Source organism: Zosterops lateralis, assembly GCF_965231275.1.
Source record: "Zosterops lateralis genome assembly, contig: HAP1_HAP1_SCAFFOLD_367, whole genome shotgun sequence".
NCBI classification, from domain to species: domain Eukaryota; kingdom Metazoa; phylum Chordata; class Aves; order Passeriformes; family Zosteropidae; genus Zosterops; species Zosterops lateralis.
This window is the reverse complement of record NW_028154332.1, coordinates 2,337-14,770: the sequence shown is the minus strand read 5'-3', so window position 1 is coordinate 14,770 and position 12,434 is coordinate 2,337. Positions and strand designations below refer to the sequence as shown.

At 58.7% G+C, this 12,434-nt stretch overlaps 2 protein-coding genes across 2 annotated transcripts; both read left to right on the top strand.

The window, feature by feature from the left end:
- Nucleotides 1–9,816: 9,816 nt before the first annotated feature.
- LOC310923817 (H-2 class II histocompatibility antigen, I-E beta chain-like) lies at nt 9,817–10,772 on the top strand (the record flags this gene model as incomplete). The annotated part of the gene is made up of 3 exons (XM_083885747.1): nt 9,817–9,979; nt 10,310–10,579; nt 10,717–10,772. 3 exons carry the CDS (start codon nt 9,817–9,819, stop codon nt 10,770–10,772), a joined length of 489 nt encoding a protein of 162 aa, XP_083741873.1.
- A 498-nt stretch (nt 10,773–11,270) lies between these two features.
- Nucleotides 11,271–12,165, top strand: LOC310923819 (class II histocompatibility antigen, B-L beta chain-like; the record flags this gene model as incomplete). Its single annotated transcript, XM_083885749.1, has 2 exons — nt 11,271–11,478; nt 12,059–12,165. Coding segments are annotated over 2 exons (315 nt in total), but the record flags the coding sequence as incomplete, so codon positions are not given.
- Between the last annotated feature and the right edge of the window lie 269 nt (nt 12,166–12,434).

The window sequence follows — 12,434 nt, the reverse complement described above, 5'->3', positions numbered from 1 at the left end:
CAGGGGATGGACAAAGCACCTTCTCTGTGCTGGGCAGTCACAGCTTTGCCCTTTCCCAGACCCTGGGATGTCCTTCCTCAGGCACAGTGTCTGCCTTGCACTGACCCTCAGGGTCACCTCAGTGCCTGATCTCATGAACATCTCAGTATTTTGTCTCAGGGTCACCTCAGTGCCTGGTCTCCAGGAGATGAACGTGCAGGAAGAGGAGGTGATGTGGAAGCTGAGGTGTGGCTGCCTGGGCTGGGGCTGGGGGTTTCTTTCTCCTGGAGCCACTCCAGGACTCATCCTGTTTCTCTTGCACTACACATTTATACACTAAGCCTGTAGATATATGTAGATATAACACAGTGGAAACAGGTTTCATATACCTTCTTCTAACACTATTTATACACAGATATTTCATATCTATATTGGTATAACACTGTGAATACAGGCAACAAACAAGTGCAATGTACAAACAGGTACAAACATGTGAATGTGACTGTGGCTGGGGCAAGGTGCCAATAATGCCAATGTGTGATTTGACCCCACAGGCACCAATACCTTAAGGGTGTGACTCAATCCTTGTGGGTCCATTCCAATTCAGTGGAATTCCATTCCATCCCTTCTGTGGGATGTCTCTTCCTGACCCTCATCCGTTTTTAAGGTGCCACTGTTGCTGTTTTTGTATTGTTTATAATTTTGGGGTTTCTTATTAAATGCTCGTGAAGCGCCCCCGGTGTCCCTGGTGTTCCCTCGGCGCCGGCAGCCCCGTCCCTTCCCCGCTCCCCCTGCCACGTTCCATCCCGGCTGGCGGAGCCTTGGAGCTGCCGCGGGGCTGCCCCGGGGGCCGCGCCCCGAGCCGGGGCCCCTTCCCAGCGCTCCCGGTGCGCCCGTCCAGCCCGGAGCAGCCAGCGAGGGCTTCAGCTGGGACGGCAGAGAATTCTGGAGGGTCCCACATTGATTCTGTTTGTCTTGTTCTCCCCAGCCTGGGGAGAAACTGTTTTTGAGGGCCCTGCTCTTCCCTCCCTCTTCTCTAGCCCTTTCCAGTTTCTGTCTCCACATTCCCCCTTCCCTTGGCACTCTTGGGGCTGTGTCACCTCTCTGCCTCCTTGAAGGAGCAGAGGAAGGTGGAAGGAGCTGTGATGTGCCTGTCACCCTGGCTCAGGTGGGCTTAGGTGGGATCAGGCTGTGGGGAGGGAGGAGTTGGCCGTTGGAGGAGCATATCCCCTCCTTTGAGGAGCCCTTTCCTAGGATCAGCATCCCTTCGGCTGCAGCAGCTCTGGAGTCACCTGAGGCAGCTTCCACAGGATGCCCCTGTGCCACCCCCTCTGTGCTTTCACACTGCTGACCACAGCAGCCATCCCTGCTCTCAGGAGGGACAGAGCATCTTTTACCCAGCAGGGCCTCAGAGCCATTTGTTGGATGGAAAAAGAGCTTTGGGTGATGTTTGTCTCACGAGGGGATGGAAATGGAGGGGTCAGAGCAGGGAGGTGCCAGAAATGGGGCCCTGGGTTGGCTGGTGCTCATTGCAGAATTAAACAATCAGCTTAGCCAGGCCACTTACTCCTAAATGGGGATAAATTCCCAAATTTTGGATGCTTCTGTATGTCCTTGGAAGGGCTTCTCAGCCTCTCTGCAGAGGGAGATGAGCAAATCTCCCTAAACACAGATTCAGCAATGGAGCCTCTCACCCTTAACACCTTTAATTCCTGTAATTTGGGGCTGTTTTGTGGCTTTCCTGGTGCCAACAATTGTAGTCCCATCCTGTTTTCCAAAGGGAGCAGCTGTCTCATGGAAGTGATGTGAAAACAAGGAATTGCAGGAGAAACAGAGTTCTTGAGCTGTTGGGAGCATTTCCCCTCCTCTCCCCTTGAAGGGCTCATCTCTAACCCCATTTCCAAAGAGTCTCCCTGTTTTTTGGGGATGAAGTGGTGGGCTTCAAGCTCCAGGAGAGGCATTGAGGAGTTGGAGCATGTGCAGGGATGGGAATGGAGCTGGGGAAGGGTGTGGAGAACTCAAGAGGAGCAGCTGAGGGGGCTCAGCCTGGAGACAAGGGGGCTCAGGAGGGACCTTCTCACTCAAATTACCTGCAAAGGGGCTCAGGGCCAGGTGGGGCTGGGCTCTTCTCCCACGAGAGGGGGGAAATAGGGAAAATTCCTTCATGGAAAGGGTTGTCCAGCCCTTCCCAGGCTGCCCAGGGCATGAGGGGAGTCCCCATTCCTGGGGAGATTTAACAGGGCCGAGGATGCGGCACCTGGGGACACAGTCAGGGGTGGCTTTGGCAGGGCTGAACTCCACGGCTTTGGAGACACTGTCCAACCTCAACAACTCCACGATCGGTCCTTGCAATGCCACCTGCCTTTTTTCCACCACAAATCAGCACATTGGACAGAGGGGAGTGAGGCCAAAGCTCTCTCTGCACAACCCGAATTTTGGGTTGGTTTGGCCTTTTCCATTATTAACGATTGGGAGCCTTTTGATCCTTGGGAAAAGCACGGCTGGAGTGGGGCCAGCACAGGCTCCTCGATGGGGTCCCATTCCCGGAGGAGAACAACCTTTCCCCGGCTTCCTTCGGCAGAGGCTGCGGCAGGTTCGGTGTTGCCCGTCCGGGCCCGGGGACGCGGGGGCGGCTCCGCGCAGCTCCCCTGGCCTGGGGCCGGGCTGGGCCGGGCCAGCGACCCCCGCCCAGGCTCCGAGGGTCCGGCCCGCGGGGTCGGGACCAGCCGGACCTCCCGCCATCCCACCATGGCCACGGAGATCGTTAATGCCCGCCTGGATCTCGGCCCCGGGGAGCGCTGCGGGAAGCGGCTGTCGCGCCCTGAGCCGGGCTGTGGGTTCGGGCTGGGTTTTGGGGGCCTTTGGAGGGGCTGTGGTGGTGCAAAGCCCCGGGTGGTGCAGGGAGGGGAAGGGACTGTGGGGTGGGATAAGATCCCGGCTGTGGTTTGGGATCCCGGCGGAGGATTTGGGTTTGAATGTCTTGGATGCACCGGGAGCGCTTCGTTCCGCGGCTCAATTAAACGGGATTAATTACTCAGTTAATTCATAGCCCGGGATTCCTGCCCCGGGGATGCCTCCCTCGGAATTCCTCCCCCGGGATTCTCCTGGGCGATTCCTCCCCCGGGATTCCTCCCCCTGCGATGGTTCACACTCACTGCCGCGGGGTTAAACACCCGCTGCTCTTCCACCTCCCTCCTCCCCTTCAGCCCTGCCAGGATCAAACCCCGGCTTTGCAGGATGACTTTTCAGCCCTGACATGGCCCAGCTCGGCCGTTTGAGCCTCATCCCTGTGTGCAGGGGCTGAACCGGGAAAACTGAACTCCACACCAAACGTGATTTCCAGGAGCTGCTTCTTCCAAAGGGTCCGTGCTCGCAGTGAAAGCTCCAAATGAGCCCCAGCTGCTCTGCTCGAAGGAGACCTGGGATGCTGAAGGGCTGCGGTGCCTTTAGATATCCTGATCCAAGCCTTGCTGTTCCTGGGGCGTTTTCCCTGTGCTCGTGGGGCTCCTGCTTTGTGTCTTTCTGCTACACTTGTGCCTCGTGCTTTTTCCTGCTGACTCCAGTTTCGGTTACCCCATGGGGAAAAACCAGCAGAAGAGTCAGAACTGTTTAGGTTAGAAAAGATCTGGAAGATCCTAAAGTCTGACCACTAAATAAAGGGTTTAATTCCTGCCATGGAGCAATTCCACCGGGAAAACTCCCACTAATCCTTGAACCCTGGGGGCTGCCGGGCTCTGAGCTGCTTTTGGGGACAAACCAGCCCAAACCTACAGAGTTCTGCCTTGTTGGTGCGGGGCTGGGTGATCTCCTGTCACCTCTGTCCCCGCAGCTCCGGGCTGTCCTCGGTGGCCCCGCGTGGCGCTCGGTGCCGGCTGGTGAGCGTGGGTGGGGAGCTCCCCCCAAATATCCCGGGGGGTCCCTGGAGGTTTTTCTGGGGGTTGTGGATATTCAGACCTTGGGGGACCGCAAAGCTGAACCACAAATGCCCCTTGGCAGATCATGGGGGTCCACGACGGCTTGGGGTTTTCTCTTGGGCCCTGGGGAGGGGTGCAGGTGGTTGCTGCCAGCAGAGCGTGGGCTGGTGTGGGATCACCAGATCATCCCTAAGCGAGATCCTGGAGAGGGGGGACAGCAGGAACCACGGGACCCCCATCGGCCCAGGGAAGGGGGACCCCTGATACACCAAAATGTGGAGATCAGAGAGGGAGAACTCTTGGGAGGGATTTTTGGGCTGAATCTTGGTAGTTTGAAGAGTTTGATGGACACAGAATGCCTGGAGACATCCTGAGATGGACTTGGGCAGTAGAAACCCCCAACCCAAAGCACTCACCCCTTGTTTTTTCCCCCAAACCAGGATTTGTCATTCCCAAGCCTTGGCCAGATGGAGAAGGAGGAAAAGCCCCAGAGATCCCGCAGGAGGAGGGGCTGCAAACCCAGCCCAGGGAGATGCGAGGAGGAAAGAGCCGCCCTGTGCCAGGAGGGCGGCCGGAGATCCAGGCGGAGCTCAGAGCTGGTGGAGAAGCCTCATGGAGGGGAGAAGCCCCACAAGTGCCTGGAATGTGGGAAGGGTTTCAGCTGCAGCTTCTTCCTGAAGAAACACCAGGTGATCCACACTGGGGAACGGCCCTACACCTGCCTGGAATGTGGGAAGAGGTTTGGATGGAGCTCCGACCTGAGAAAACACCGGCGCATCCACACCGGGGAGAGGCCCTGTGAGTGTCCTGAGTGTGGGATGAGCTTCTCCACGAGCTCTGTCTTGACCAGACACCAACAGAGGCGCCATAAGGGAAGCCCTGCGAGTGCCCCGAGTGCGGGAAGAGCTTCGTGTGCTGCTCCAGCTCCATCCCCCATGGGAGGATCGGCGTTGGATGATCCCCAGTGACCCCGTTGGGCAGAGCCCTGGTGATCCGTGGTCCTGGTGATCCCCGTTGGGTGTGTGGAAGGTGTTGGAGAGATTTCTTTCCCTTCTCCGTGTGCTGCTGTGGTTTGGTTGGTAACAAATTCACTCCCTGTGCCCAGGCTGGGTCTGTTGTGCTCAGGGCGGGATCTGTCCCCATCCTTCTCTCAACTGCCGGGCCTCTCCTCAGCCAATCAGAGAAGGCACTGAAATAATGGGGAGGGCGGGCAGGGATTGGGAGGAGGTCGGAGGGGCCGGTGGGTGGTGTGGGGTAGAGCAGGAGGGGGGCTGGAGGGGCTCGGGGTGCGGGTGAGAGGTTTTGGGGGGTCCTGACCCCTCTGGACCCCCCAGAGATGCCGCCGGACGCCGCCCGCAGCAAGATGCTGACGGGGATCGGGGGCTTGGTGTTGGGCTCGGTGTTCCTGGCGCTGGGGCTGGGCCTCTGCCTGTGCAAGAAGGTCAGGGGGGGTCCCGGGGGTCGTGTCCCCCCTCCCCCAGAGCGTGTGTGCCCCCCCGGGGCCCCCCAGCCCGATGTCACCCCCTTTTCTCTGCCCACAGAGCTCCTGAGCCGCCGGCGGCCGCAGCCCCTCCCCGTGGCCTCGGGCCCGGCCGGGACCCCCCGCTCCGTCCCCGAGATGATTTTGGGGGCCTCGTGTGTCCCCCCTGCCCGTGCCCGGAGCTGTCCCTGTGTCCCCGCCCGGCTGCTCCCAGTGTTCCCAATAAAGCTTCCCAGTTGTGCCCGGTGGGGTTTGTGGGGGGCTCTGGGGAGGGACTTGGGGGGGGCTGTGATTGGGGGGGCAGAGGCGGCCCCGGGCTGGATCGGGAATGGGGACCCCCGTGTGTCCCCCCCGTGTCACCCCAAGGCTCTGGGGGGGCCTCGGGAGGCGCCTGAACCCCAAGGCGGCTCCCAGGGAACCCCAAAAGGCGCCGGGACCCCCCGAAGGCTCTGGGGGGAGAATTTGGGGAGGGGGCGCGGGGGAGGCGCCCAGGCCGGGCCCAGAGCCCAGCGCTGCCCCAGCCCGACCTGCCCCGGCTCCATCGCGGCTCCTCCCGCGGGAAAAGTGGCACAAAGGGGGGCGCTGGGCCCGGGGGGAGCGGGAGAAGGGATGGAGGAGGAGGAGGAGGAGGAGGAAGGAGCGGGAGAAGCGCTGGAGAGAAGAGGAGGCCGAGGCAGGATTAGAAGGGAGAAGGAACGAGACCCCTCCCAATGCACTTTGGGTGTCCCAGACCCCTCACCCACTGTTTGGCCGTTCTGCCCTGGGGTGACTTTATGATGCTCAGTTCTATCCCCGTTTGTCCCTTTAGCCCAGGAATATTTTTTTCAATTTTCAATCCACATCTGACAGTGACGGGAGGGAGAAGGAGAAATGTTGGAACGTCTCAGGCGTTTGTTCTCAAATCACAGACATGAGGACTTCAGTTTCCCTTCTCCTGGACTGTGTTGTCTGTGGCATGGACGGGGCTGTGAGCTCTCCTTTGCTTTTAGTTTGGGTTTTCTTTAGTTATCTGAGGGCAGAGGTTTATTGGGACTGTTCAGGTATTGTTTGGCCCGGGAACACCAGGACACACCCACAGGAAGGACTCTCTGTCTCTCTCTGATCCACACAAGGTCTTTTCTGAATTTTCTGTCTCTTTAGAACAGCAGGACGTTGTTCCACTGTTTAATACTCATTTTTTTCACACAAAGTGAATATTTTGCTTGTTAAATAATCAGGGTTTTTCCACTTTTCTCCATGGAAATCTTTTACCAAACCAGTTTGTGAAGAATTTCCTTTCTAGAAGTACCCCATTGAGAGGCTTCTTCCCAAATTTTGCCCTAAACCAGGACAAATACCATTTGTTTTGGTGCCCAATGTTTGGCTTGAGAAAGTGGACGAAACCTGAACTGATTGAATTTTGGGTGCCCTCACCCTGTGCTGGGATAAAGCAGTCAGGACCCAGGTTGCTGCTTGTATTTATGGTGTCTCCCAGGGTGGAGACCTTCCTGTGTCTCTGGTCCTGGAGCTTCGTTCAGGTTTAAATTCCTTTCTGTTCCGTAGGTTTATTTTCTTATCAGGAAACAGCTCCAGGATTGTCCCTAACACGGAACTTTTACAGTAGAGGGGCCTGGATTAGAACAGCCCAAACCAGGACTTGGTCCCTGCCCGTGTTTTCCCCGCTCTCTCCCAGCCCTTCCCCATTGCCCCCCAATCCCCACCCTCTGCCCCGGGTTGGGTTTGGGGGTCCCAGGCCCCTCCTGCTCAGTCTGGGGGTCCCATCCCCCCTTTCCCTCCATTCTGGCCCCTCCTGGCAGCTTTTTCCTGGGAGGAATCCCCGAGTTTGGGGATTTTGGGGTGCAGGTCTGGAGGGGGACAGCTCTGGCTGGCTTTTGTGGCCTTGTCCCCACGTGTCGGAGTCCAGGACACCCCCTTGGATGAGCTGGGACCCGAAAAAGGGAATTTGAGCCCTGGAAAGGGGGTGTGGAGCCAGTCCAGGGGGTTTAGAGACCTTGGCACAGCCCAGGAGAACACCAGGTTTGATTTTAGTCCATGGGAGGGGCTTCCACACAGAGAGAGGAATTGCAAACCACCAGGAAGTGAAAACAGTAGTTTAGCACAGTAGAAGATGCAAAATTCAGTAGTTTTAGGGCTCTTAGGATAGAAGTAAATGGGGGACAAAATGGTGGAATTTGGGTGGTACCTCGTGTCCCTCTCCTTCTTCCTTGTCCTCCATCTCCTGGGGTGGTGATGGCACAAGGCAGTGAGAGTGGGTTGGGTCAGAGTAAAAGTGACCCTTTCAGTGTGAGCCCTGGGCATTGGTACAAAACAGTAAAAGTGACCCTTTTAGTGTGAGCACTAGGCATTGGTACAAAATAGTAAATAACCTACACATAGTTATCTGTCAAAATGTGAGGTGACGTTCCATCAATGGTCAGTCCCATCATGTCCCAGCCACTGTCCAGATCTCAGCTGGGAGAGGAGAAAATTCTGAGATACCAATTAATAAACATCACAAGAAATCTGAAAACAGAACCTTGAGGACTCTGCTTTTTTATACCAACATGACTTGGGGCTTTTAGAGGGCCAAGAACTTTAAACAACCAGAATGTCGGGTGAGGAAACCCTCCCCGAGACCCCAAATGTCATTGGCCATGTACCCACGTGTCACTGGCCGTGTCCCCACGTGCCACTGCCCTTGTCCCCACATGTCACTGGCCTTGTCCCCACCTGTCCCTGGCCATGTCCTCACGTGTCACTGGCTGTGTCCCCATGTGTCACTGGCCATGTCCCACACATCACCAGCCATGTCCCCACGTGTCACTGGCCATGTCCGAGGAGGAGGAGGAAGAGCAGAGCAGGAAGGGTTGGATGGACGGGCACAGCCCAACAGGATGAGGTTTAACAAGTCCAAGTGCCCAGTCCTGCCCTTTGGCCACATTAACCCCTGCAGCGCCACGGGCTGGGCACGGTGTGGCTGGACAGTGGCCGGGCACAAAGGGACCTGGGGACACTGGGGACAGCAGCTGGACACGAGCCAGCAGTGTGCCCTGGGGGCCGAGAAGGCCAAGGGCTGCTGGCCTGGATCAGGAGTGGTGTGGCCAGCAGGAGCAGGGAGCTCATTCTGCCCCTGGGCTCGGCACTGCTTGGAGCCCTGGAGAATGAGAATTTCAGACTTTCTGTGCTGACAGGCACTGACCCCCCAGGAAAACTCTGCATTTGACCTGAGGCCGTGGAAAAGGCTTCCCGAATTATGGGATGGCACTGGGATTGTGGGTGTGCAGTTTGAATGGAGCTGTGTGGTCTCACATGGTGGAATAATTAGAGTTTAATGTTTTAGAATATACCAATATATATTTTTAAAATTGAGGTTTTAAGGTGTAGGCTCAGTCTTTGTTTTGACCTTCTTCTTCCTTCATATTCCTGGGTTTGGGTGGTATCTTTTAATTATGTAGAAAAATCAGTATTGTAGACCACAGGTTGTTGGTTATTGGGTTAAAAGTAAAAAAAATTAGGTGTCATTTCATGGTTGGAGAATTTGTTTTTAAAAGACCTTGGAAAGAGTTAGAGATGGAGTCATTTTTCACTTAGTTAGCCAGAACTCACAGCTTGTGACACTGTAACAAAGATAAGAATTAATGAACATCTGAGTCCGAACACGAAACAACCTCTCTCGTTCAATTAAATCCTGGCTCTAACAAGGAAAAGAAGATAAAAACCCCACAGGCACTGGTGAGGCTGCACCTGGAGTGCTGTGCCCAGTTCTGGGTGTGTCAGTTTGAGAAATCCTGAATTCGGCCACTCCCAACCCCCAAAATCTCGAAAAGGGGGGAAACCCCGGGATAAAAAAACCAACACAGGACAGCAACCTTCTGAAAAATACTCTTAAAATGCCCCAGAAAAGGAGCTGGACCCCTTAACCCCCTCCATCCCCCATTCCCAAAGCTCCAGGGAACCCCAAATCCCAACCCCGCGGCTCCAGGACCCCCCAAACCCCACCTTGGACCCCCCAAATTCCGGGCAGGGTCAGGGCCAGCAGCAGCAGCAGCAGCCAGGGGAGGCTCCGCGCTCCATCCATGGCTCCTCGGGATCCCGGGAAATTGGGAAGGGCCGGTGCCGGTGCCAGAAAAGCGGCGGGAACTGGGGGGAGCGGGAGTGGGGGAGCAGCGCCCCAAAAAGCGCTCAGCCAATGGGAGCGCGGCGTCGCTGCGGGTCGGGACTTGCCGGCAAGAGCCCGAAAAAAACAGAGCCTGGAGAAATTCCAGCCTATCAGAGTGCGTAATGCTGGTGACTCATCAGTTGCCGGGTAGAGCTTCTGAAAAAAGGGTCCAAAACTCAACCCTGAACCGGCCAATCTGAGCGCGCAACAAACACGTTGAGCCAATCGGAACGTGCCCAAAAAAACTCCAGCCAATGAAACGGCGTCCGAAAACCACGCCCGACCAATCAGAGAGCGCGTGGGTAATGACCCCGCGCTGCTCCGCGCTGTTGCCCCAGTTCCGAGCGGCTGTTTGGGGCTGGCGGCCCCTCCCGGCGCTGGCCATGGGGCGAGGGGCGGCAGCCGGGGCCGTACTGGGGGCACTGGTGGTGCTGGGAGCGGCCCCGGCTGCGGGCGCGGAGCTCTCGGGTGAGCGGGGGACGGGAGGGCAAGGGGGGAGAAGGGGGAAAAAGGGGGAAAGGGGAAGTTGAGACCCCAAAACTGAGCGGGAGGGGGCTCGGAATGCGGGAAATAGTATTTTAAAAATTTGGAAACGTGCAAAAGCGGGGAATGGGACCCCAAAGTTGATATGGGTGGTGGCTGGAGGGGATGTGAAAGGGGAAATGGGGGAAGGGTGTTAAAGAGGAAGCGGCAGCGCGGGCGTGGGGCACAGGGGGTGCGGGGTGGGGATCCGGGGTGGCCCCCGGAGCTCTGGGGGTGCTGGGGGGGCACCTCCTGACCTGTGTCCTGCACACGAAGAGGTGATCCAACTGATGGCAAAGTTTGAGTGTTACTTCATTAACGGCACGGAGAAGGTGAGGCTCGTGCAGAGGTACATCTACAACCGGGAGCAGGACGTGATGTACGACAGTGACGTGGGGCACTACGTGGGGTACACGGCCTTAGGGGAGAAGGTGGCCCAGTACTGGAACAGCAACCCAATTATCATGGAGAGAAAGCGAGCTGCGGTGGACTTGCTCTGCCGGCACAACTACCAGTTCTTCCCCCGGTTTGTCATGGAGCGCAGGGGTGAGCGTGGGGCAGAGCGTGTCCCCTTGGGCCCTGCCCTGGCAATGACCCTGGGGCCCCTCAAACCCTCCCTGGGAATCACCCCAGAGCCCTCAGCCCTCCATTGGACCATCCCCTGGTCCTTCTGTCCTTCCCAGTGACTCTCATGACTCTCCCAGTGCCCTCCCAGCGTGCCCATCCTGGCCCTGCCTAAATGACGCCCCTCAGCCAATCAGAGGGCGCGTCTCTCTGATGACTCATCTGTTGCCAGGCAGACCCGCAGTGCCCAGTGCCCCGCGCTGGACTCGCCTCCCAGGGCCGCGCGCTTCATTCCCAGTTCACCCCAGTCCATTCCCAGTCCCTCCTAGTCCAACAGCAGTTCTTCCCAGTCTTTCCCAGTTTATTCCCAGTTAATTCCCAGTACAGTGCCAGACGTTGACCCCCTCTCCCAGTGCCCCCCATCCCCTCCCATCTCTGTCATTGCCACCCCAGTGTCTTCCAGTCTCCCTGTCTATTCCCAATCCACTCCTTGTCCCTCCCAGTCCATTCCCAGTCCCTCCCAAGCCCACACCGCCCCTCCCCTCTCTCTGCCAGTGGCCCCCAGCTGATCCCAGTGTGTCCCCGCTCTCTCCCAGTGCCCCCCAGCGTTTCCATCTCGCTGCTGCCCTCCAGCTCGCCGGCCGGCAGTGCCAGAGGCCTGCTGGGCTCCGTGATGGATTTCTACCCCGCCCACATCCAGGTGAGGTGGTTCGAGGGCCAGCAGGAGCTGTCGGGCCAGGTGGTGGCCACCGACGTGGTCCCCAACGGGGACTGGAGCCACCAGCTGCTGGTGCTGCTGGAAAGGCCGCCCCGGCGCGGGCTCAGCTACACGTGCCAGGTGGAGCACGTCAGCCTGGAGCAGCCCCTGAGGCGGCACTGGGGTACGGGGGAGCCACTGGCCGGGCTGGCAGAGGCACTGGCGTGTGCTGGGAGCGAGTGGGAGGGAACTGGAGAGATCCTGGTTGAACCTGGGAGAGGGGCTGGGGGCTGTGGAAGGGCTGAGCAGGAGTCGGGAGGATGCTGGGGAGGGGGGTGTGGGGTCCCGGGGGTGCTGGTGGGCGCCGGGAGGGAGTTTGGGGGCGGCGGGTGGAAGTGGGAGGGATTGGAGTGAGGCTGGAGGGGCTGGGAGGAGCTGGGGGATGGGCAAGCGGGGCTGGGGCTGAGGTCGGTTGTGCTGGGAAGAGACTGGGAGGGGTGTGGGGGAGCGGTGGAGGGGCTGGGAAGGGACTGGGAGAAGGTTTGGGGGGATTTGGTAGGGTGGTGGGGGGCGAGCGGTTTGGGGCTGTGGGCTGGTGAGAGGGGCCAGGAGGGGCTTTGGTGGGCGGTGGGGAGGGCGGGAAGGGATTGGAAGGAGGTTTTGAGGGCTCCTGGGTGTGCTGGGGGAGACTGAGAGGGAGGCTGGAGGGGCTCGGGGTGCAGGTGAGAGATTTGTGGGGGTCCTGACCCCTCTGGACCCCCCAGAGATGCCGCCGGACGCCGCCCGCAGCAAGATGCTGACGGGGATCGGGGGCTTGGTGTTGGGCTCGGTGTTCCTGGCACTGGGGCTGGGCCTCTGCCTGTGCAAGAAGGTCAGGGGGGGTCCCGGGGGTCGTGTCCCCCCTCCCCCAGAGCGTGTGTGCCCCCCGGGGCCCCCCAGCCCGGTGTCACCCCCTTTTCTCTGCCCACAGAGCTCCTGAGCCGCCGGCGGCCGCAGCCCCTCCCCGTGGCCTCGGGCCCGGCCGGGACCCCCCGCTCCGTCCCCGAGATCATTTTGGGGGCCTCGTGTGTCCCCCCTGCCCGTGCCCAGAGCTGTCCCTGTGTCCCCGCCCGGCTGCTCCCAGTGTTCCCAATAAAGCTT